The sequence below is a fragment of the Mirounga angustirostris genome, unplaced genomic scaffold, assembly GCF_029215605.1.
Source record: "Mirounga angustirostris isolate CCGP_5_RB_7025 unplaced genomic scaffold, mMirAng1.0.hap1 SCAF_2, whole genome shotgun sequence".
Lineage (NCBI taxonomy): Eukaryota > Metazoa > Chordata > Mammalia > Carnivora > Phocidae > Mirounga > Mirounga angustirostris.
Genome location: NW_026991710.1, coordinates 51,769,715 through 51,796,914, shown reverse-complemented (window position 1 = coordinate 51,796,914; position 27,200 = coordinate 51,769,715). Strand labels below are relative to the sequence as shown.

General features: G+C 32.7%; 1 protein-coding gene across 2 annotated transcripts in view; it reads left to right on the top strand.

Annotated features, from left to right (window-relative positions):
• The window catches only part of TECRL (trans-2,3-enoyl-CoA reductase like), a 106,756-nt gene that overhangs the window by 21,124 nt on the left and 58,432 nt on the right, over positions 1–27,200 (top strand). For both annotated transcript variants that reach the window (XM_045881082.1, XM_045881081.1), the window contains exon 2: positions 6,166–6,217. In XM_045881082.1, coding sequence (XP_045737038.1) covers positions 6,166–6,217 — 52 coding nt within the window. The remainder of the gene's footprint in view (positions 1–6,165; positions 6,218–27,200) is intronic.

The window sequence follows — 27,200 nt, the reverse complement described above, 5'->3', positions numbered from 1 at the left end:
GCATACACTTTATGTGAAGGAGGAAAACTGAATTGCATTTCATATCCTATCTCCCCATCCCCCCACATGCTAAAGGAACTCATATTTTCCAACTACTATGTTACTACAATAATGTTTAAAATATATAACATAAAACCTATCTATATATCTATATCTATCAATCAAGAGGATGGCTACATAGATGAGGACATGGTGTATGTGTATTTTGAAATGTAAGGGATAGAGGGCCAAATATTTGATGATCAGAAAGGTAAACCCTGTTGAACATTAGTGCTGTTTATTAAGAATTTTTGGCAGGTCCTCACACAGGAGATTGGTAAAATTAAACTTGCCTACTTCTTTGAAGTAACTTGTTTTGTGCTATAAAATGAAGGTGAGAAGCATGCATTTATTTCCTGAGGGAAGCTTTCAGAACCTAATCTAATTCACCATCTTTTCTTTTTTTAACTTCTGCTAGAAATAAGCAATGTTCTGTGTGATGTCTGCTTCTTCAGTGTAGATCCTAGAGTAAGGAAAATGTGCAGTAGATCCATCAGCCGGTCTGTGATATACATGTAGTGTGTGTGAAAAATAAGTGTGTATTGTTTTGAACCACATTTGTGACACAACTTATTTTGAGAAGTGCATTCAATGAAACTTGAATTAAAATGATTAAATCTTGTTTAAAAAGGTAATTTAAATGATAAAAATCATTTCATGATTTTGTCAGTTCATTACTAAAGATTCTTTTATCATTAAAATAACTTACAACAAAGAGACAAATAGAGAAACAGTTTTCTATCTCATTGTCATTTTTTTCCTCTTCTACTTAAAACTGTAAGGCAGGACTACATCAAACTTAAAAAAAAAAATCTGCACAGCAAAGGAAATCATCAACAAAATGAAAAAGCAACCTATGGATGGGAGAAAATATTTGCAAACCACATATCCACTAAGGGGTTTATTTACAAAATATACAAGGAACTCATACCACTCAAAGCAAAAGAACAAATAATCCAATTTAAAAATGGGCAAAGGAGCTTAAAATAGGTATTTTTTCCTAAGAAAACATACATATGCTCAACAGACATGAAAAGATGCTCACCATCACTAATTATCAGGAAAATGCAAATTAAAACCACAATAAGGTATCACCTTGCAACTGTTAACAATGGTAATCTTCCCAAAAAGACAAGTGTATCAAGTGTTGGCCAGGATGTAGAGTAAAGGGAACCCTGTACACTGTTGGTGGGAATGTAAATCAGTACCACCATTTTGGAAGACAGTATGAAGGTTCCTCAAGAAATTAAAAATAAAACTATCATAAAAAATAGGGGTCCCTGGGTGGCTCAGTGGGTGAAGCGTCCGACTTTTGATTTCAGCTCAGGTCATGATCTCAGGGTTGTAAGATTGAGCCCCACCTCAGACTAGCTGGGTGTGAAGCCTGCTTAAGATTCTCTCTCTCTTCCTCTCCCTCTGCCCCTCCCCACCCACTTGCACTATCTCTCTCTTTCAAAAAAAATAAATAAATAAATAAAATTGAATTAATTAAATTAATAAAAAATAGAACTATCATATGATCCATTCATCCAGTTTTGAGGTATATATCCAAAAGAAGTAAAATCAGTATCTCAAAGAAATATCTGTATCCCCATGTTTATTGCAGCAATGTTTACAGAAGCGAAAGTATGGAAACCACCTAAGTGGTTAAATAAAGAAAATTTGGTGTGTACAGACACCGTGTGTATAAGATGGAATATTATTCAGCAACCAGGAAAAGGAAATTTTGTCATTTACAATAACATGGATAAAACTGGAGGGCATTATGCTAAGTTAAATAAGTCACAGTGAGAAAGACAAATACAAAGACAAAGACAAAGCATGATATCACTTATATATGGAATTTTAAAAAAAATGAAGTCCTAGAAACAGAGAATAGAAAAGTGGTTTCCAGGGGCTGGGGGTGGGGGTAAAATAGTACAAAATTTCAGTTATAAGATGAATAAAGTCAGTGATTCTATTGTATAACCTGATGACTATAGCTTATAACACTGTGTTGTATGATTGAAATTTGCTAAGAGAGTAGAACTTAAATGTCCTCACCAAAGACAAAAAATGTGAGGTGTTAGATGCGTTAATTAACTCAATGGGGGAAATTCTTTAACAAACAATGCATATGTATATCAAATCCTCACATGGCACAGTTTTAGTATCTTACCATTTAATTTGTCAATTATACCTCAATAAAGCTGAACAAATAAATCATAAAAATATTTTTAGTTACGATCTGAAGATTACTTATTGTAAAATATCTGTTTACTCAGAATACTTCCTATCCATTCTGAGTAAAATATATGCAGTATATGCAAGTATGTATCCCATTTGCTAATGTAAAACCTTCCAATGGAAATTCTTAGAGAAATATTTTTCACTTTCCTGAACTTATCAATCCTAAAATATGATTCTCCAGGCTAGTACCCTTCCTTGTGTCCTGAAAACCAGGAACAAAAAGCTCATGCCAGTTAGCAAAACTGCACCAGATATTTTGCCTGTATGTGCGTGTGTGTATTTTCATGCCTCTGCATTTATTCATTTCTATTCAATTCATCTTTTATTCTGTTTTTCTATGTCTTTACTGCTGGACACATTTCTAAACAAAGTTTACTGACAATTTTTGGTGTGGTCATGGCAATTACTGTCAAATGAATTTCAAAGAGGTTGTTGTTTTTCCTTATCCCTTGATTTTCATTTCTTTAAACAGGATAAGCAGTATTCTGAAGACATCTGTTCATTTCAAGGAGTTCCTGAGAAAGTAGCTGAAATTTAATTCTAAAAAGTAGCAATAGTACAAAAAGAGTTTTACTGTGTAATACGCAGTATCTGCATAGGAAGCAAATTCAAGCAAATCCTAGATTTCAATTGAATGTGAAAAGTTTTTTCAGTCTATCAATTTAAATTGTTGGATAAAGTAATAGTGACCCAAAACTCAATCACGATCAGTTGGAATTAGAAGTAAATTTTTGATTCAACTAACAAACACCATTTACCTTGTCTATTTAACATTTTAAGATCAATTTCCTAATTGATCTAATGAGAAAGAAACATTAATGAAGAGAATTTCAGGATTTCAGATGTCAGAATACTTATGTCTCCCATTTGCACAATTAATTGTGATTTATAAAAGTGAACAAATTATTGTGATGATAGTTTGTCTTTTTTAAGAGGTATTAAAACTGGCTAAAAAGTAAAAGTTATTATGAATAAACTTTCTGATGAAGCTACAGAGACATCGATTTTAGTAATTGGAAAGTCTTACATACTCTGGTAATTATCATATTTTCCTCTCTTTGTGTTCTGAGTACAACAGAAGGGCTGGAGGAGTTGATCAAGCACAGTCTTGTGGCTAATTGAGCAATACTGTCTGAATCATTTAATAGTTAATTATTTTTTTCTTCTGTATTTGACTAAAATTGCTCCAGCTAAGGCAGTTCTCAAAGATTTATTCAAAATCAGCACTTTTCTAACATGTGAAAGTCAAATGTAATTTTTAAAAAGTAAATTAAAAACTTTGTTAAAAGCTTGCAATAACAACCCATTTCCACACGTAGGTTTCTTTCAGGAGAATATAACCTTAGTTTTGAAAATTTGTAAATTCAGAGCAAAAATGCATATATCAAATTAGAAGACTTTCTTTTATTTTTTATTTACTTTTTTTAGTTTTATTTTTTTATTATTATGTTATGTTAGTCACCATACATTACATCATTAGTTTTTAATGTAGTGCTCCATGATTCATTGTTTGCATATAACACCCAGTGCTCCATGCAGTACCTGCTCTCTCCTTAATACCCGTCACCAGGCTAACCCATCCTCCTACCCCCCTCCCCTCTAGAACCCTCAGTTTGTTTCTCAGAGTTCATAGTCTCTCATGGTTCATCTCCTCTTCCGATTTCCCCCCCTTCATTCTTCCCTTCCTGCTATTGTCTTTTTTCTTTCTTTCTTTTTTTTTTTTAACATATAATGTATTATTTGTTTCAGAGGTACAGGTCTGTGATTCAACAGTCTTAAACAATTCACAGCGCTTTCTTTTAAATTATTCTAGGAAAACATAGCTTTTCCACAGAAATCTACTTGAGAAAGATTTTTCATTCCAGATTTAAAAACTTCTGTTTTCATATGAATTTGCACTCACAGCTTTATTTTTTTGTTTCAACAGAAGTGACGTTAAACATTATTACATTTTATATGGTGCACTAGATATTGAAATGCAGACTGCAATAACACCAGGTCTTTGTCCTCAAGGACTTCAGAGATGGTTGGAACAACTAGCATGTAAACACAAGATAATATGCCTTCATCAAGTGAGAGCTGAGCAACAGTGAACTCTAAGGAGCTATTGATCATGAAAATTACTTGTTTTTCTAAATTAGATGGCCCTTGAAATGAGGGGTGGACAAATAATTGATACTCTAGAAAACAGTATATGGATTTTAGGCATCCTTATCAGAGAAAGCAACATATAAAATTTCTTTGTGTTTAAGTAGTGGTAAGATAAAACCAGAACAATGTTAAAGTACCATGTTTTAAAAAATATAATTCAAATATAAGAGTTAAATTATCAATATTAAAATGAAGTATAGGGCACTTGGGTGGCTCAGTTGGTTAAGCGACTGCCTTCGGCTCAGGTCATGATCCTGGAGTCCCGGGATCGAGTCCCGCATCGGGCTCTCTGCTCAGCAGAGAGTCTGCTTCTCCCTCTGACCCTCCCCCCTCTCATGTGCTCTCTCTCATTCTTTCTCTCTCAAATAAATAAATAAAATCTTTAAAAAAATAAAAATAAATAAATTAAATAAAGTATAATATATTCAAGTATATAAATATATATTACCCTATCTAAAAACTGTTTTATAAATATTTATAACCTCTTCCAAATAAGAGCAATGTTATGAAATTTTTGAAATTTTCATACAGATTCTTTAAGGTTCTTTTGTTCTTTACAACACTACCCAAATGGGAATTAATATCATCATTCTGTGCTTCAATCTTAGAACATTTTATTTAGTAAACCATATTCATAGAAGAAATTAGAAAAAAAAAAACATTCTATGAATTAATGTAGCCCACCCTTGGTTATAGGTCTATTAATCAGAGAGTGGAATATGGTAAAATCAATGCATTCATTGTTATACTTTTAATATTTAGTTAAATATTAAATATAATATTATAATGTTAATTAGAACTGCCTGGGGTGTTTTTATATGCCATCCTTTATGCACTTTTATTATTCACTTCACTCTTTCAAAATAGCTGTAAGACTTTAGTGTAGCAATAAAATACATCATGAACACAATATTCTATATGTGTTTAGAGAAAGGAAATATATTTTCTTACATGGCCATGGATTTGTCCTTTGTTAAAGATCTTGAAGTATTGTTGAGTTTTTTCATAAGCCAGTGAAAGGGACCAGAGGTAGAGAAAAATTTCAGTTAGCAAGTTTGATATGAACAAATTCAGAGAGTCAAAAAAATGTTGTATTGGCTTGAGGTGTTTAAATAGAATTCTCATCCTCATACATTTTGCAATCCCGATGAATCCATATATCTAACATGAATAAATACTAATAATATATCTAATTATATATCTAATATATCTAACATGAATTTTGATAGACTTACCATTTTGAAATGGGAGTTTTAATAACATAACTAATGAGGGGGCTTGGATAGGATATTTTTTCGGATGATACTCTGTAGTAAACATTTTCCTCTTTTGCCCATATAAATCAACCTCATATACTGAAGCTTCTCTGTTACAAACTCTTTTACCTTCTGTCTATCTTGTATATTTATTCATATTTTAATTGGTAGTCTCACCAGTTTGGAAGCCAGAAGTTGAGTATTATGGACAAAGAAGATTCAAAAATATATTTTTGAGGTGACCATTTAATAATCTCATATAATGACATCATTATTGCTACATACAAAAATAAAATTTTAGAAAAAGGCATACAGATGCAATATTTCAAGGTTGTCAAAGCAGTAATGAATAAAAAGTCACACAAAACACACTGGTTATTTCATACTAATTTTATACTTTACTAAATTATGTTTTCTTCTTAAAAATATAGCAAACAAATAAATACTTTATTAAAATAATTCTCTCTATATATTTTATTTTCCTTTTCAGGTGGTGCAAACATCTACTATTCATGATGTTAAACAAAAACTCCACAAAGCATGTAAGTTTTATACATAATTTAGAATTTATGTTACAGTTTTCTCAAATTGGTTCAAATGTATCTGTAAGAATAAGTTCAACATTATGATGGAAAGAGTGTATGGAAATCATATTTTTACAGGAAACTCAGAAATAATGTGTTATATATTTCCTGACTATATTTTCGTATCTAACTCTAATCCACAATTCTCTTAGTTTTTCACAAAATTATTTTGTCCTTCATATTTGAACAAGTATTTACTTATATGTAAGCAGAATATTAAGCAAAAACTTTACTCCATGCATTTATACTGGTCAAATCTCTTTCACATAGAGATTTTTTAACAGCAAATTAAAACTATACTATTTAATTTTATTAATAGCCAAATTTACCTCATTAAGAGGTGTCTTTGTTATTTACTTAGAAATATTTATATGAGGTTTATTTAAATTGGATTTTTATTTTACAATTTTACAATAACGTTTACTCATAACTTAAACATCATGAAAATGTCTATAATTACTAGGAAGCATTTTTTATAGACTTTAATTTTAAAGCAGTTTTAGATTCATAGCAAAACTAAGCAGAAAATACACAGAGTTCTTATATACCCTCTGCTTTCACACATGCACAGACTCTCCCACCAACATTTCACATCAGAGTAGTACAGTTGTTACAATTCATGAACCTACATTGACAAATCATTATTTCCCAAGGTCCATAGTTTACATCAGAGTTCATTCTTTGTGTTGTACATTGTATGGTTTTTGCTAGTGAGCATTTTCAATCTCTTGTATTTATTTGAACAATATTTCTTTTCTGAAAGTCTTAAAGCTCGCAATGTAATGCATCAAACAGTTTATAAATAAAGTAGGTAGAATTTTTAATAGGAACAGATAGCATATATAGTATGGAATATAATTATTTAAAATATGCTTAACCTGTTTAAAATTCTTTGGGAAGGTAGGTTCTAATATTTACCTCAAAGACATGTAGAATTTAAATATGCAGAAATGAACCAGAAAGGGATTATGGTAAGGAAAAGAGAAAAAAACAAGTGCAGAGATCTGTCATGGAATTGATTCTCTAACTTTTAGAATGAAAATAAATTATATTTTTGCCAGTACTTTCTAAATTAGGGAGAACTTTTCCAAACCCCAAATTTGTGCCTCATCACATTACCTATGTTAACCATATTAACCTGATTATTTACACAAATATTTCCTGTTTATTTGCATACTAATGCAGTTGTTTGTGTTATTCCTATCTTTGCATAAAATATGGTTCTCAAACTAATAATTATTGTCATCTTTGGAAAGACTTGGACTAAACTTATTTAATGAGGTCGTTTCAGAAAGTTTAGATTGTAGTAATAAGTGAGAAGACATTTGAAAATAATGCTTTTACTATAAAGTACAAAGTTGCAAGAAAATGGTTGTATTTAAATTAATAATGACAACGTAATAAAAATATGATTTCTACTATTGTCTGAAAAAGAGGAAATGAATTAAGGGCTAATGCATGTGTAGAAGGAATGTGCAATTACCTTGATGTGTAAGTCTATGACTGCTTGTATGACAGTTTGCAATATATATATAGATATACATAACAATTACAAGAAATCTTAAAAATTTTTGAGCCAGAAGTCCTGTATGTGGTTTAGAGCCTATTTCTAATAATAAGTAGTTTGCAGAAAATCTTAGAAATATGCAGTTTCTGAACTGGATAATTAAAAATAAGACAGGCATCTGGGTGGCTCAGTCGGTTGAGCATTGGACTATTGGTTTCTGCTCAGGTTATGATCTCAGGGTTGTGGGATTGACCCCAGGGTTGGACTCCATGCTTAGCGTGGAGCTTACTTGGGAGTCTCTCCCTCTTTCTCTGCCCCTCAGGCTCTCTAAATAAATAAATAAATAAATAAATAAATAAATAAATAAATAGACAAATGTAAAAAAATGTGACAATAATGTGATTAGTTTTAAAAGCTATATCAAGACAATGATTTCTTTTTTTTAGACTTAGTGATTTCTTTTTTTTTTTTTAGACTTAATGCTTTCTTTAGAGGATTTTTTTTTAAGATTTTATTTATTTATTTGAGAGAGAAGGAAAGAACACAAGAGGGGGAGGATAAGAGGGAGAAGCAGACTCCCCACTGATCAGGGAGCCCAATGAGGACCTCGATCCCGGGACTCCCGGATCATGACCCAAGTAAAAGGCAGTGGCTTAACCAAATGAACCACCCACGTGCCCTAAACCTAATGATTTCTTGATGACTATTATTTTATTTATTTTCCTAGCCATATATCTAATCTTTAACAACTATATGTAAATTGTGATCTTTTCATTATTATAAAATGAGTGTTATTTTATAAAGTATACCCATCACTTAAAGAAAAATAATATTCAAATGATTGTATTTATTATACCATACTTTATGTGGCCAACATGAAAAAATGCTCAATATCACTAATCATGAAGGAAATGCAAATTAATACCACAATGATGTATCGTTTCACATCTCTCAGAATGGTTATTTTCAAAAAGACAAGAAAGAAAATGTGTTGGTGAGGATGTGGGAAAAGGGAATCCTTGTGCACTGTTGGTGGAAATGTAAATTGGTGCAGCCACTGTGGAAAATAGCATGGAGATTCTGTAAAATATTAAAAATAGAACCACCATATGATCCAACAATTCCACTTGTGGGTATTTAACCAAATAAAATCAAAACACTAATTCAAAAAATGAATGCACCCCTTACGTTTATGAGAGCGTTATTTACAATAACCAAGATACGAAAGCATAAGTGTCCACCTAAGTGTCCATCAATAGATGATGGATAAAAAGATATGGTACGCACACAGACACACACACACACACATGCTGGAATATTACTCAGCCGTAAAAAGCAATATCTGTTTGTAACAAAATAGATAGAACTAGAGAGTATTATGTTCAGCAAAATGAGGCAGAGGAAGACAAATATCATATGACTTTACTTACATATGGACTCTTAAAACCAAAACAAATGAATCAACAAACAAAAACAGAAAGAGACTCATAAATACAGAAAACAAACTAATGATTGCCTGAGCGTAGGGGAATAGGGAGGTGGATAAAATAGGTGAAAGATATTAAGAAGTACAATCATCCATTTATGAAATAAATAACACATGGGAATGTGGTATACAACATAGGAAATATAGTCAATATAAAAACGTTGTATGGTGACAGATAGTAACTTATTGAGGTGATCATTTCATAATATATGTAGGTGTTGAGTCAGTATATTGTACACCTGAAAATCGTGTATTATGTGTAAATTACACTTTAATAAAAAATATAATATTCAGGCAATTTTTGTCCATTATACTTTATTTCAAAAACTTACTGGTATTTCAGTTTTACAAAGCACAAAAACATTTTTTTGTTATATTACATTACAGAGAATTTTCTGTAAGTCAGTTAAATTGGACATTATGTTTAATGTATCTACCAAATAATAAAAGGCAAGGAAAAAGTGCTAACACTAAAAATTTTACAATGGTAAAACTGAAACAGAACAAAATAATGTGTTGATTGCTTTAATATTTTATGTTGATGTTTAGCATATTTAATAGCATTGAATATCTTGTTGAATTTCATAAATATATTCAAATAATATTAATCTTATATATGTAACTACAATGGTTAGATTTTTTACAAACTTATTTCTTTACTTTCTGACACAGAATAAATTTTTTTATTACAATACTTCTGATGCTGTTTATTGGCAAGCCCTGCAGTTATAATAGGAATTGTTAATCTTGTAAAGAAAGAAACAGAGTCATCAGAAGGCTGGGTTTCCTGGAGGGAGAGTTCTCCTTATTTGTCTTTCATCTCTATTCTTTGTTCTCTTAGGTGTTTTGACTGATCTTGATTTCTGGTCGCCCTACTGTTTCTCTTTGTGTCAACTTTACATTTTTCTTAGTTCTATTTTTAAATTTTCTTTACTGTGATTTTCTTACCCTGTAAAATGACTATCTTATCCTCTTCCAGGGTTTATAATTTTTTTAGTTCACTTTTGTTATAAGAGTCATCTTTGGGGCGCCTGGGTGGCTCAGTCATTAAGCATCTGCCTTCGGCTCAGGTCATGGTTCCAGGATCCTGGGATTGAGCCCTGCATCGGGCTCTCTGCTCAGCGGGAAGCCTGCTTCTCCCTCTCTCACTCCCCCTTCTTGTGTTCCCTCTCGCTGTGTCTCTCTCTGTCAAATAAATAAATAAAAATTAAAAAAAAAAAAGAGTCATCTTTTAGATTACCCTGTTAATACCATGGCAGCCAGACTGGTGAAGAAATAGAATGGGAAGGAAACCACAATTAAAATATTAGTTGTTAAAATAAGAGGGAAATAGCAATGGTTTCATGAAAAAGAGGTTCTAATAAAACTTTAAATTATACATATGCACACATATACACTTTCATCTATTTATCCTCTTCTCATTTTTAATCACCAAAAATGTATGAAATGCCTCAGCTGCAATACTCCCCCAGTCTTTCTGTACCTCCACACATGTCTTTATTCACACTTGTGATGATTGTTTTTGCTTGTATTTTGAAGCCTCTCCTAGAGAGTCTCAGAGACCATGCTCACGGCCCTATAGGTCATGCTCTGTTTACTCTCATTTTCTCATAAAGGTTGTGCAGAAGAATTAAACCTTGTTAAAGTTAAGCTGAAAAATTAAGAATCTTAGAAATCTAGGTGACACTGTGACTAAAATTATGTGAATATTTTCAAAGATTTCAAGGGATTAAAAAAAATTCCATGTTAAAAAACAAACTTGGGGCACCTAGGTGGCTCAGATGGTTAAGCATCTGCCTTTGGCTCAGGTCATGATCCCAGGGTCCTGGGTGGAGTCCCACATTGGGCTCCCTGATCAGCGGGGAGTCTGCTTCTCAGTCTACCCCTCCCCCCTTCTCATGATCTATCTGTGTCTTGCTCTCTGTCAAATAAATAAAATCTTAAAAACAAAGCAAAACAAAAAACAACTCTATTACGTATTCAAGCTGAGTAGCATTACCTTATTTCATGTTACTTAAATCAATAACTATTCCATGATTTCTTTATTTTAAATTTAAGTTAATTATCTTTTGGTGTACAATATGACTTTATTAGAATAATAGCTAATATTTTTAGAACATAATAGAACTTATAAAAAGCCAGGGCCAACTGTGTATATACTAATTTAAATCTGTAATGATATATTCCATTTTGTGGATTTAATCAATCAACAATCAAAATGTTTGCCAGAATAACAAGTAAATTACAGTGGAAAAATTCTGCCCAAATATTACAAGTTATTTTGCTATGCTTTATCATACTTAAAAGTATTTAGATTCTTATAATCTAGACCTCCTTAGAAAAGGGATGGATGAATAGTTAGCATGGATAAAATAGAAGTTATATTAATAAAAAGAATTTAAAGATTTTTTAAAGCAAATGTCTAGTGAATATATTCTTTCAAAACTCTGTCATTACTTGTTTTAGGGAGGAAGCCAAGGAATCTAAAGCAGAGATTAGATAATACTACTGCTGTACAAAGTTGTATAAAGGTAGGATTTCATCTAAATAGTTTAAAAAAAACAACTTTTTTTCAAATCTTTAAAAACTTTTACTGGTTTTGTAGCTAAAAGTGATTTGCAATCACAACAAGATAAGGTGCTCTGAATACTATTACCATTTCATGCATAATCTCTAAAAAGAACTAGCCTTCAACCACTTACTGTGAATGACAACTTCTGTGATTGTTTGGTGGACCTAAATACCATAGTTATAATTAAAATGGATGATAGGAAAAACTCTCTAAAGATCAAGGGAAGCCATTTTAGATTTCTTCCTAAGTTAACAGGACTGTGTATAAACTTCATTTAAACCAAAAGGCTGATTAATGGCCCACCAAGCATACTTTGTACACTTGCTTTTTAAATAAGTAGCCTAAAGGAAAACCATCTTTTTTTTTTTTTTCAAGATTTTATTTATTTATTCATGAAAGACAGAGAGAGAGAGAGGCAGAGGGAGAAGCAGGCTCCCAAGGAGCAGGAAGCCCGATGCGGGACTCGATCCCAGGACCCTGAGATCATGACCTGAGCTGAAGGCAGACTCTTAACCATCTGAGCCACCCAGGCGCCCCTAAAGGAAAACCATCTTGCCCATAAGATATCAATCAATGCTCCTACTGCCTGCATCCCTTAACACTAAAATTTGTGATTTCTGCATATATGTTAATCTATAATCCTTTGAGATTTTACAAGAAGTACAAAATATATAACCCTATAAAAGCTCTTCATTTTCCAGAGCACTTTCTTCCCTGTGAAGAGCATGTTTCCTGGGCAACTATCCTAAATTAGGCTCAAATAAAACTTTCTTTAAAAAATTTTATTTATTATATATTACATTATATATATAATAAATATAATATAATATATATAATAAAATACATAATAAATAAATATAAATATAAATAAATAAATATACTTAAATTCTTACTTAAATTACTTAAATTACTTAAATTCTATTTAGTGAACATACTGTGCAATATTGACTTCAGGAGAAGAATTCAGTGATTCATCACCCACATGCAACACCCAGTGCTGATCAAAGTGCCCCTTTTAATACCCATCACCCATCTACCCTCATTGCTTTCCTTCCATCAACCCACAGTGTGTTCTCTATCTTTAAGAGTCTCATGGTTTGTTTCTCCCTCTCTGTTCATATGTTTTGTTTCTTAAATTCCACATATGAGTGAAATCATATGGTATTTATCTTTCTCTGACTTTTTTCATTTAGCATAGCATACCCTACCTCCATCCACCTTGTTGCAAATGGCAAGATTTCATTCTTTTTTGAGGGGTGAGTAATATTCCATTATATATATATACCACATCTTCTTTAGCCCACCTGGTAGACATTTGGGCTCTTTCCAAAGTTTGGCTATTGTTGATAATGCTGCTATAAACATCAGGGTGCCTGTACCCTTTCAAATCTGTATTTTTATATCCTTTGGATTAAAGACCTAGTAGTGCAATTGCTGGGTCATACAGTAGCTCTTTTTTTTTTAACTTTTTGAGGAACCTCCATACTGTTTTCCAGAGTGCCTGCACCAGTTTGCATTCCCACCAACAGTGTTAAGATCATTCACATTTCTCCACATCCTCGCCAACATCTGTTGTTTCTTGTGTTGTTAATTTTAGTCATTCTGACAGATGTGAGGTGGTATCTTATCATGGTTTTAATTTGTACTTCCTTGATGATGAGTAATGTTGAGCATCTTTTCATGTGTCTATTAGCCATCTGGATGTCTTCTGAAAAATGTGTATTCATATCTTCTGCCCATTTCTTAACTGGATTATTATTTTTTTGGGCATTGAGTTTGGTAAATTCTTTGTAGATTTTGGACACCAACCCTTTATCAGATATGCCTTTCGCAAATATCTTCTCCCATTCTGTATGTTGCCTGTTAGTTTTGTTGATTGTTTCCTTTGTTGTGCTGAGATTTTTATTTTGATAAAGTCCCAATAGTTCACCTTTGCTTTTGTTTCCTTTCCCTCCAGAGACTTACCTAGTAAGAAGTTGCTCCAGCCAAGGTCAAAGAGGTTGCTGTCTGTGTTGTCCTCTAGGATTTTGATGGTTTCCTGTCTCACATTTAGGTCTTTAATCAATTTTGAATTTATTTTTGTATGTAGTCTAGTTTCATTCTTCTGCATGTGGCTGTCCAGTTTTCCCAAAACCATTTGTTGAAGAGACTTTTTACATTGGGTATTCTTTCCTGATTTGTCAGAAGATTAGTTCTGGTATGGATTGAATTAAATGTGTAGATTGCTTTGGATAGGATTGACATTTTAACAATGTTTTTCCAATCCCTGAGCATGGAATGTTTTTCCATTTCTTTGTGTCCCTTCAATTTCTTTCATAAGTGTTCTATAGTTTTCAGAGTACAGATCTTTTACCTCTTTGGTTAGGTTTATTCTTAATATCTTATGGTCTGTGGTTCAATTCCAAATAGAATCAATTGCTTGATTTCTTTTTCTGCTGCTTCATTATTGGTGTATAGAAATACAACAGATTTCTGTACATTGATTTTATATCCTGTGACTTTGTTAAATTCATGTATTAGTTCTAGCGATTTTTGGTGGAGACTTTCAGGCTTTCTATATAGAGTATCATGTCCTCTACAAATAGTGAAAGTTTGACTTCTTCCTTGATGATTTGGATGTCTTTTATTTCTTTTTGTTGTCTGACTGCTAAGGCTAAGACTTCCAGTACTGTGTTAAATATAGTGGTGAGAGTGGACATCCTTGTCTTGTTCCTGACCATAAGGGAAAAGCGCTCTGTTTTTCTCCATTGAGGATGATATTAGCTTTTGGTCTTTCACATATGACCTTTATGATATTGAGGTATTTTCCATCTGTCCCTACTTTGTTGAAGGTTTTTTATCAAGAATGGATGTTGTATTTGCTTTTTCTGCATCTACTGAGATGATCATATGGTTCCTATCCTTTCTTTAGTAATATGGCATATCATGTTGATTGATTCATGAATATTGAACCAGCCATGCAGCCCAAGAATAAATCCCACTTGACCATGGTGAATAATTCTTTTAATGTACTGTTGGATTTGATTTGCTAGTATCTTGTTGAGAATTTTTGCATCCATGTTCATCAGTGGTATTTGCCTGTAATTCTCCTTTTTAATGGGGTCTTTGTCTGGTTTTGGAATCAAGGTAATGCTGGTCTCATAGAAGGAGTTTGGAAGTTTTCCTTCCATTTCTATTTTTTTGAACAGTTGGAGAATAGGTATTAACTCTTCTTTAAATGTCTGGTAAAATTTCCCTGGGAAGCCATCTCACCCAGGACTTTTGTTGGGAGAGTTTCAATTACTGATTCCATTTCTTTGCTGGTTATGGGTCTGTTCAAATTTTCTATATCTTCCTGTTTGTGTTTTAGTAGTTTGTATGTTTCTAGGAATTTATCCATTTCTTCCAGATTGCCCAGTTTGTTGGCATATAATTTTTCATAATTCTCTCTTAAAATTGTTTGTATTTCTGTCATGTTGGTTGTGATCTCTCCTCTTCCATTTGTGATTTTATTTATTTGGGTCCTTCCTCTTTTCTTTTTCATAAGTCTGGCTAGGGATTTATCAATTTTATTATTTCTTTTGAAGAACCAGCTCTTAGTTTTGTTATTCTGTTCTACTGTTCTTTGTTTCTATATCATTTATTTCTGCTGTAATTTTTATTTAAAATTCTCTTATGTTTAGAGACTCTAAAAGGTTTGTTCATTTAACATTGACAAATCCACAGTTTTAAAGTTGGGTGAGATATAAAATCCAATGAACATTTGAAGAATACTGAATGAGATTCAATCTTTATGTAGTAACAAATCACATAACATTTACTAAATGTTTTTCAAGTTACATCAATATTTATATTTTCAAAGCTTATATCAAAGTTTGTATATAATTGAGATTAACTATGCAAGATTTTGATTAATGTGAGCATTTGTACCAAACACTTGATGAATGATTTCTTTCTAGATAATTCCTCATAAATATTTTGGATCCTTATTTGACACTAAAGTTTGAATACTTGTTTTTTTTTAGAAAATTATACATAGTATGGGGCACCTGGGTGGCTCGGTTGGTTAAGCGACTGCCTTTGGCTCGGGTCATGATCCCAGGGTCCTGGGATCGAGCCCCGCATCCAGCTCCCTGCTCGGCGGGAAGCCTGCTTCTCCCTCTCCCACTCCCCCTGCTTGTGTTCCCTCTCTCACTCTCTCTCTCTCTCTCTGTCAATTAAATAAATAAAATTTTAAAAAAAGAAAATTATACATAGTAAATGCTTTTTAGTGTTTCTAGATCATGTTTCTTTTTAAATTATCAAAATAAATTAGGATGCTGTGATGTTTTGATTTATACTAAGAAATGTATATTTGGTTTTCATCCTAGTTTCCGGCACAGAGCTCCTAAAAACTTTGGAATATCCTAAGTAATGACAGCAACAAAGGTCTTTTATTGTTAATGAGGTAAATTTTAGACTACACCTAAGAATGGGGGCTTGTTGCCAGGAGGTTTGGAACTTTCAGTCTCACCCCCAGGCCTCTGGGGAGGGGAATGGTCTAAAGTTTGAATCAATTGTCAACAGCCGACAAGACTGGATTCAGAGAGCTTCTGGAGAATATGTGCAGATTCAGGGAGTGTGGTTTTTTTTTCAGACAAAGCATGGAAACTCTGAGGCATTTCTCCATCCTTGTTGTATTCATCTCTTCCACCTGACTGTTCCTGAGTTATATCCTTTCATAATAAACTTGTCATCTAATAAGTAAAATATTTCTCTGAGTTCTGTTAGAAGCTCTTGCAAATTAATGATACCTGAGGAAGGGGTCTTGGGAAACTTCATTTTATAGGAGGTTGGTCAGAAGCACAGGTGACAACCTGGACTTGCAACTGGTGTCTGAAGTAATGGAAAAGCAGTTTTGTAGGACTGAACTCTTAACCTGTGGAACCTGCTGGTACTTCCAGGTAGATAGTGTCAGAATTTAGTTAAATTGTGGGACACCATGGTGGTGTCCCAAGCATAGGTTGTAATGGGAGAACACCCTCCTCCCTCCCACACCCTGACACACACATGTTTAATTGGGTGCAAAACCCAAAATAGATGCTCTAAGCCAATAAAGTCAGAAATAATAACACCATGAAATTAGTATGATATTCCATGGAATCTTTCTACTCATCAATTTTTTATGGACTAGGAACATATATGTCAAAATTGATAAACAATTGTGTTTAAGAAAATTAGAGGAAACCATGAAGGGCAAGGAAAATGAAAAGAAAAGCTCTTTCCTTGTGATGTTTATCTTGTTATTGTTTTCTCTTCTTTCCTCAAATCTAGGTGTGTCAATTATTAGTATCCTTGTGCTCTTCAAGCATTATACCTCAAAAACATAACTCTGTTAGCTTCCAATACCATCCCTGGGCTGCAGAAATTTCTTTCTTTCTTTTTTTATTAACATATAATGTATTATTTGTTTCAGGAGTACAGGTCTGTGATTCATCAGTCTTACACAATTAACAGTGCTCACCATAGCACATACCCTCCCCATTGTGCATCACCCAGCCACCCCATCCCTCCCACCCCCCTCCACTCAACAATCCAGTTTGTTTCCTGAGATTAAGAGTCTGTTATGGTTTGTCTCCCTCTCTGGTTTCATCTTGTTTCATTTTTCCCTCTCTTCCCCTATGATCCTCTGTCTTGTTGGGAAATCCACTTCTAAAACCTATAAGATTTTTTCTCTGCATAACTGTTCCTTGATACTTAAAACCTCTAATTCTCCTTCAAATGAATTTCTTTTTGTTAAATTTCATACTTTCTGCCAATGATTATAGCATCGCTAATTTTTGTTTCTTGGATATTTGAATTGCTTTAAAAATTATTTATTAAGTTTAAATTGTCACTTAGGCAGAGTATCCCTATTCCTTCACGCCGATGTTTGCTCGTCTCTTTATATTTCTTGGAATAATCTATCTTTATAAAATTCACTAAATTATCAAGATATAAATGCCTTTTTGTTCTTGATGAGAATCCTTGATTTTTCTTAATTATACTCTCATTTTTTTTAAATTGAAAGATTATAGCTGATATCAAAGTTGAGCTTTTGCTATCAAATATTGTGCCTCATAATATCTTTGTATGTCCTATTCTAGTTCCCTTGCATTAACATTCATAATAAGGAAAATAAATATAGCTAACTTTTATCAAATAGTCACTCTTTGTTATGAATATCCTAAGATATTTCTGTTCAGCAAATATTTAAAACTACTTACAACAACTTTATCATCATCTAGTAGTATTTTACTTTTCATTTTACAGATGAAATTCTTTGAAAAAGATTAGAGAACTTGCTCAGTGTCACATAGCTAATAAGTGGCAGAGCTGGAATTCAAACTCAGGGAATATGACTCTGTAACCTGCACTCAAACCACTAATCTCCATTGCCTCTATTTTACTGAGTCATATATTTAAATTATTTTTTAGGCAGAAATTCAAATAATACCTGTGTATTTTACTTCAGAAATGCTATCATTAGTCCTCATTAACAAATAGAGAAAGAACTTGAAAGTTAGTTTTAGAAATTATGTAATGAATAATATTGCTATAAGTCTATGCATAGTTCACAATTGGTTATAAAAGTTGAAATCCCTGTCTAATGTCACCTGGTGCCATGTAAGATCAACAGTTAAATTAAAAACAACACTTAATACAAATAAGAGGAATTAATGCAAATATGGTTTGAAATTGCCAATGGAATTTTCTCCTGTGAGACTGATCTAAGAATTAGTAATATATGAACTGAAGTAAAAAGTGAATGACAGTCAATTGAAGTATAATTCATGCACTCATTCTGTGTCATAAAGGAATTTTCTGAAAGACAAACCAAGTCATTTTACTCATGACCTGTGTTATCTATTAGTTGGTAACACCATACAAAGTTTCAGTGATGTTTATAATTTATTGGACTACTTGTCTCTGAGTCCCCAGAGAGAGCCTGGGATGGGGCAGTGGTGGAAAGGGAGAGAGAAGCAAGAAAAGGCAATGGGATTAGGAAATCAATTGCAGTTTCAGACCCATAAAGGGATGTATAATTTATTGTGACAGTTGAAATGCTTATATTTCTTTGCCAAAAGGCCAGGGGGACATAAACAATGATAAACTTTGAAAGGTTCAAGGAGAATAACTCAAAACAAAGATAACACAATGGAAATATTTATGACATATAGTATAGAATAATGAGTATCCTCTAGGCAATCTGAAAGGAGCCTCCTGGACAAGGCTGTAGAATTCCCTGATCTCTCTGTGAAAGAAGCTAGAAAAATGATAAATGTAACCAAGGGAAGAAGTGGCAGAATGTTTTTCTTTAAAAAGCTCTCCACTGCTAACTCTAGAAGTAGCTAATATTCTTTCTATAATAGTTTCCTCAGCAACAGAAATTATGAGTCTTATCAAGAGTTTAGATAAATATATGGAATAATTTGGCAGGTTATTCACTCAGGTTACATTTTGTGAAAGCTATGGGGATTAAGTGGCTATTTCCCTTCTAGAAATCTAATCACCCCACAATTCAGTAAGACCCTTCAATAGTGGGCAAAAATCTCACCAGTTTTTTCTTATTACAATTAGATCTCAAGATTGAGATAAATTAATAAATCCTGTTAATATTGATGTTCTGGTCATTGAAAAAATTCTAATGAATATGCCAAATGACACAAAAAAGTAGACTATATGGGTCTCCCTGAGCTAGAAATAGCAAAAGAGATCTGTTAACCACATCCTTGATGAACCTCATGCAAAATATTTCAGGAAAAGAGTGAATTTTTATGAATCATATTTAACCCATTTAAAATTTAATCAGATTTTCAAAGCATCTCTTCTTTACTAAGCATACTGTATACATCATTATAACAATTTTATTCCACAGATTGTTAAGTTTTCTTCAATAAAGAAAGAATCATTACAATTTGAAGCCAAATAATATTTGGTAATCTAAAAAATTTTGTTTTACAGGAAATTTTTTATAAGTTTCCACATGATTATCTCACAAAATAATAGTTTAATTTTTTTGTATTTTTAATTGTATCTTTAAGAAAATCTTTTTTTTTGCTACTTGAGTAACAAAAATTATTTAATTCCATTTAATTCAACAAATACTCATTAATCAAGTTAAATCATCAGGTATTATGCTTTACTACTATAGATGAATATTCATAGTCTAACCATCAAGACTTTGTGGCATACTGAAACACATGTGCCTACGCAAGCATACACACAAATTGAATGATTTTCCAGAATTGCTTAATGTTGAATTAATTAGTTAAAAATAATTAAAATTTTATTTTACATTAATGTTAGTAAATTTTATTCTGTGTGGTCGCAGATGCTCTCTTGATTCTTAAAAGGAGTTGACAGGATATATCCAACTTTCTTTTTCTTAAGTATATTTCAAAATAGTTAACTTATATATGTTGAGAAATGTATATACATAGAGAGAAATGTCAAATCTTTTTTTTTTTTAAGATTTTATTTATTTATTTGACAGAGAAAGACACAGCGAGAGAGGGAACACAAGAAGGGGGAGTGGGAGAGGGAGAAGCAGGCTTCCCATGGAGCAGGGAGCCCAATGTGGGGCTCTATCCCAGGACCCTGGGATCATGACCTGAGCCGAAGGGATCACGAACTCAGCTTAACAACTGAGCCACACAGGGACCCCAAGAAATGTCAAATCTTAAAAAAAAAAAAAAAAAAAAAGGTAATGCTGGAAGAAGATTGCTTCCCTAATTTTGAAATTTTATTTTTTTAATTTAATTTAATTTTATTATGTTATGTTAGTCACCATACAATACATCTTTAGTTTTTGATGTGGTGATCCATTAATGTGTTCTATTACATTGATTGATTTGTGAATGTTGAACCACACTTGCATCCCCAGGATAAATCCCACTTAATCGTGGTGGATGATCCTTTTAATGTATTATTGGGTCCAATTAGCTAGGATTTTGTTGAGAATTTTGGAATACATATTCATCAGGGATATCAGTCTGAAATTCTCCTTTTTGATAGGGTCTTTTCCTGGTTTGAGGATTAAGGTAATGCTGGCCGAGCCTTCAGGATCTTAATTTTGAAAGCCTAAAATTAACAAGTCAGGAAATGACAGATATTGGCGGGGATGCAGAAAAAGGGGAACCCTCCTACACTGTTGGTGGGAATGCAAGCTGGTGCAGCCACTCTGGAAAACAGTATGGAGGTTTCTCAAAAAGTTGAAAATAGAGCTACGTTATGACCCAGCAATTGCACTATTGGGTATTTACCCCCAAAATACAAATGTAGAGATCTGAAGGGGTATGTGCACTCTGATGTTTATAGCATCAGTGTCCACAATAGCCAAACTATGGAAAGAGCCAACATGTCCATCGACAGATGAATGGGTAAAGAAGATGTGATTGAGATATATATATACACACACACACACACACACACACACAATGGAATATTATGCAGCCTTCAAAAGGAATGATATCTTGCCATTTGCAACAACTGGATGGAACTGGAGGGTGTTATGCTGAGCAAAATAAGTCAATCAGAGGAAGACATGTATCATATGACCTCACTGATATGAGGAACTCTTAATCTCAGGAAACAAACTGAGGGTTGCTGGAGGGGTGGGGGGTGGGAAGGATGAGGTGGCTGGGTGATAGACATTGGGGAGGTTATGTGCTATGGTGAGCATTGTGAATTGTGTAAGACTGTAAAATCACAGACCTGTACCTCTAAAACAAATACTACATTATATGTTAAAAAAAAAAATGAAGAAGATAGCAGGAAGGGAAAAATGAAGGGGGGGGATCAGAGGGGGAGATGAACCATGAGAGAGTATGGACTCTGAGAAACAAACTGAGGGTTCTATAGGGGAGGGGGGTGGGGGGATGGGTTAACCTGGTGATGGGTATTAAAGAGGGCACATACTGAATAGAAAAAAAAACTGAAATTTTAGAGAGATTGATGATTAATTTGTTCATAAGTGGCAAGTTGAAATTTTAAAAAAAGGAACTAAGGAATGTATCATCCACCAACATGATATTAAGAGCTGCATACGTTTTGAGGTAATATTTTGAAAAGAAACTACATATCAAATTTATTCCATTATAGTATATATAGGTACTGAAATCACAAAGTGTAATAATATAATGTTCCAAACATGTTTTTTATATCTCATTAATGTTTTCTATTATGAAATTCTGCTAATGATATATAGAATAATACAATTTTGTTTTCTCTGTCATCTTAACTAAGTAAAAGGCCCTTGTTAAAAGTACTTCTCTTAACTTTCTTACTTAAGCCAATATTTTCTTTGTGGCTTCAGTTCAAATCATAGTATAAACCACTTGCACATATTAATGTACCAAGTATTGAAAATAGACTTCTTCTCACTGTGACTACTGTAAAATACTGGTCAAATTTACATTGCTGTATACTTAATGTCATCAGCAACTCATATAAGTGTCAAAAATTCAATTTACCTATGTGATGTATTATTGTTTTCAGAATCTTAGGAGACTAAATTGTTAGGAAGGGATGTCCATTTTGCCAGTCAAGTTTCATGTAATACAACTGTCATAGCTAATACAATTATTAAAGTGCATGAGGTATGATCCTGTCTGTAAGTTGTTTCATCTCTCATTATGGCACATTTAAACCTGTGAATTGCTGAGCAATGTCAGGGTTATTTTGATTCATCTTTAATGACATGCTGATATTCCCAAAGACAGATATTATTAAATAATTTTGTTTTATAATATCCAAAAGTCAAAATGGTTGGGATAGCAGTATTTGAACTTGAGCAAGTGACTATATTATAGATTCACCAAATATTAGAAGAGATGTCTTATCTATAGCAAATGATTGATTTCAAATTTATATTTGAATGTGTGACTGTGTGAGGAAATTTAAATTCAAAGAAAATAGATATATGAACAGTGAAATATCTGGACTGGTTATTATACTTTTTAAGGGAATGTTCTCAATAATACAAAACCAGAAAGCACAGAGTACTATGGCCACTGGTATGAAGTCAAAGATTATCTTGCAAACTTTAAAAGCAATGTTCTTTTTGTTGTTTTCTTTTTTTTTTCTTTTCTTTTCTTTTCTCTGTTTGTTTTTAATTTTTTTTCTACTGTTTTTGGTTAAATTTCAATCATTAGCAGGCTTATGGACATAATGTTTGGTGAGTAATATAAAAAATCAAGTTATATTAAAATCACTAACAATGATGAATGAGTAGTGGTGGAGAGCATGTTCTGAGTTAAAGTCATGAATATTTTAAGTGGAAAGACCAGTCCACCAGAGACAGCAACAAGAATCAATTAAATTAGATAGTAAAATTTGATATGAAGTCCACAAGGAGAATGGAGAAAATGTTTTGGAAACAGCATTTAATAGCAAGGAGGATTCCTAACACATTTTCATGCCCATAATTGGAAGGATTTAGTGTGAAGAATAAATACTTAGTTGAAAATCACAGAGTTTTCTATTAAGGGAAGAAGATGGAGGGACTTTTTTGAGTGAAAATTGATTGTTTAGAAGTTTTTGCTGTTGACAGACTCTAAGTGCCCTCAAGTGCATTGGGGGAGTATTAGAAGGCATGGGAAGGTGGACAATCAGGTCTGATTAGTGGTTGTGCAAGGCAAAATTGGGAGAAGAGTCATTGTAATACTCTGGGAGACTTGACAGCTAATGGTGTCCAATGTAAATGATCAATCCTGGTAATTTCTTAGAAGTATGGTGGGTAATTTGGTGAACAAACTGGCTATAAATTTAAGCCAGTGAGGATAAAGAAATAGTCTGGTTATACTCTTTGTGTTCTTCTCCCTGCCCCACATTATTCTGCTTTCTGCTTTGTTATTTAGTGTGAAATTGACTTGCTACTTTATGCTTCTTGCTTTCATGCTCTCTTTTATAAATCTGAATATTTTTATGCAGCTTTTAAATTTTCCATTTTTAGAACCATGTCTGTTTTCCTTCAGAAGCCTTGCTTTGTGATTGCTGATTATACAGTGTGATAGCACTCTGTCTTTCTTATTTGAGCACTCCATAATAGCAAATTCTTTAGCAGATGCATTTTCTTTTCAAGGTCAGCAAAATTACATACATTGGTTGGTGGCTGGCTTTAGTGTTAAAACTTTTTGTTGTTGTTGGAATGAGATAGGAAATGGTTCTTTTATTTTTCAGATATAAACACTATCACTCATATCATATCTTACTGGCTTCCTTGATTCTATTTTAGTTTGATCACTTAATTATGTAGGTGGCATTTATAAAACTTCAAATAAATGGTTTCCAAGGAAAAGAATGGTCCATTTAGTTCTAGTGAAGTACTGTACTGAATGAATCATTTGTAACAAATAAAACAACTGATTCAACAATATTAAATCAGCAGCCAGTATTTTAATACATAAGGAGTTTTATATATGTTTGGTGTTTATTTCTTATAAAAAAGGAAACAATTCATGTGTCTGCCCTTTTGTTCAGGCTTGCTTATAGAATTGTAGTGTTTGGAAAGACTATGGAAGTACTAATTAATAAAACAATATAACCAAAGAGATAATGCAAACTACACAGGACAGTCTGTCATAACATCATGTTTCCTACTTAGAATTTCATTACTTGGTTGATATCTCCTGTACTTTAATTTCATTTTGTACATATGAGAACTTTACATCAGAGCACATCCTTTGTCTCAAAGGAAAAGAGAGTGTTGTATACTTCAGATATTAGAACAAGGAATATATGTGGAAGTTATTAATAAGAAAAAGTTTGGCTTAATAGAAATATGTTTACTAATAAACTGTTCAAAATTTTAAAAAATAAATCTTTTGGGAAGCCTGGGTGGCTCAATCAGTTAAGTGTCTGACCCATGATTTTTGCTCACATCATGATCTCAAGGTCATAAGTTCGAGTCCCATATCAGGCTCTGCTCTGGGTGTGAAGCCTGCTTAAGATCTCTCTCTCCCTCTGCTCCTCCTCCTCCTTTTCTAATAAATAAATAAATAAATAAACAAATAAAAATATTTTTATCAAAATCTGAAATTGATCAATATTCCTACATTCTTCTTAAATAATCCAAGTTATTTAGAATACTTTAAGTACAAAGAGTGCTTTCCATTTTTTTGAGTGCTTTCCATTTTGTATGTTATTGTTGTCCAGTATTTTGTTTCTATATACGTATATACATTATTACTAGTACCTATATTATTTTATATACATGAATTATATAGATATTCAGCTATTTTATATAGAAGTGTCCACATATATGCCAGTTCCTTTGCTCAATATTGTTTAGTTTATCTTATCTCTTAGTCCTAGAATTAACTTATTTTTCTAAAAGTTGATCCTTTAGATGTTCATCTACCAACAGGCAGAAAGGGTCTACTGAGTGTGAGATTTCTCATTCCAGTAATGTCCTTATGTTTTGTTTAAAAGGTACTCCATTTAGAAGCCATTTGTCCATTACCTTTTATTGTTGCCATTTAGAAAATCTGCTATCAGTTTAATTGCCATACATAAAAATTTGAAAAATGTGAAAGTATGTAAAGATAATAACAGACTCTAGATGAAGTTATCTGCCTCCAGAGATTATTTACTTTTGCTTCCTTGGGCAGAAGAGCTGGACTGTGGAGATTACAGATCATTTGAATCCAAACAGGGATTGGGATGATTCAAAATTCAGCTTCATTTCCTGTAGGAACTGGTTTATTTCTGATTTGCCCTAATTACACAATGCCAATTGGAATATTGGGCTTTTACCAGAGCTTCTACTTCTGAACTGGGGATATAGTTTGTTCTTCTGTTTCCTTAGGCTTGTGAGTTTGTGGAAAGTCCTGCTCAGCTGTTTCTTCCAATACAAGCTGATATCCCTAGGGGAATGTGTCTCCAGTTGCTAGACTCAGCTTTCTTGGTTTTCTGTTCTCCCAGAGCTCAGTTTCATAATTCTTCATTTTTCTAATTACTCTGTGGAGAACTTGAGAAAATATTTTGCCATTCTTTTCTAGTTGTCCTCAATAGGATGTATGGGGAGGAATATATAGTGTACCATTGTAATTAATATTTTTTTTCTTATGCTTGAATATGCCTAATATATTGTTCACTTTTAGCCCCTATTTCTTTTAAATTGCTTTCACCTTTTCTTGAACCTTTCATGTTTCTACTTTCTGAGTAATTTCCTCTCGTCCATTTTCCAACTAACTAATTCTCTCTTCTGCCTGGTCTAATTGTCTATACTATCACTCAACTTTTTTTTATTATTAAAAATAAGTTGATAAATTTCTATAAATTTTATTCAGTCTTTTGTCAAAAAGCCTCTGTGTATATAAACAAGGATGAATTATACAAATACAAATAATATTATATATTATGTTATATATTATAATAATTATATACACATACAATTTACTTTTTCTTTCAAATGGGTTATTAGAAATAACAGTTGATACACTTTAGTTTATAATGATATGTTTTCTTGGAATGCCTGGCTGCCTCAGTTAGTACAACATGTGACTTGATCTCAGGGCTGTGAGTTCAAGCCCCACGTTGAGCATAGAGATTATTTAAAAAAAAAAAAAAAATGCTACATTTTCTTGAGTCTTATTATCTAAAGTTTTTTTTAAACAGGTGCCATTGTTATTTTTCAGAACATTTAGAATCTATTTCCTATCTTGTAGCTATCAATTATTTGGAAAATAAGCCTTCTTTGTTTCTAACTCTCTGGAACTGTCATCTTCAAGATTAGCTTTAATTGCCACATTTATATCTAGTGGCAGGTCACAGTAAACAGTGCAGACAAATTTGCTTATTTTCTTCTACATCCAGTTCTGGAATATTGGGGAATTAAACTGAGCCATGTAGAAGCTTGTAGAACTTCATCTTTCTTCCATTAACCTCTTGAACAGAGCCAGCTCTGCATAGCATACTTCTTAGGTCTATATTCTGTTTCTATTTATTCTTTATCTTATCTCACAACACCAGCCACAAAGAACCCAGGATGTAAACAACAAAAATTGATCACCATTTCATTTATTCCTAGAAGTCTCTATGGTTCAATATGGAGGCTCCATCACATTTATTAACTTTCTTTAATCCTTAACTGCTCTCAGAACTTATCCTTCCTACTGGGATGGGTGAAATCAAGAAAAAGGTAGGAGTAAAGGGCAAGTTTTACCAAGGGTCATAAGTGAAGGCATAAGTGTTCTGGGATTCATGGATTTCAAAATTTTTTGACTGTGAATAAGAAATTATTATAGTTCTTATAAAAATAAAATGTACTTATACAATTTAAACTATTGAACAAAAGTTCAAGAAACAGTCCTTAACCTATCTACAATTTATTGCAATACATTGCATCCAGTGTCATGATGATACATCTCTACTT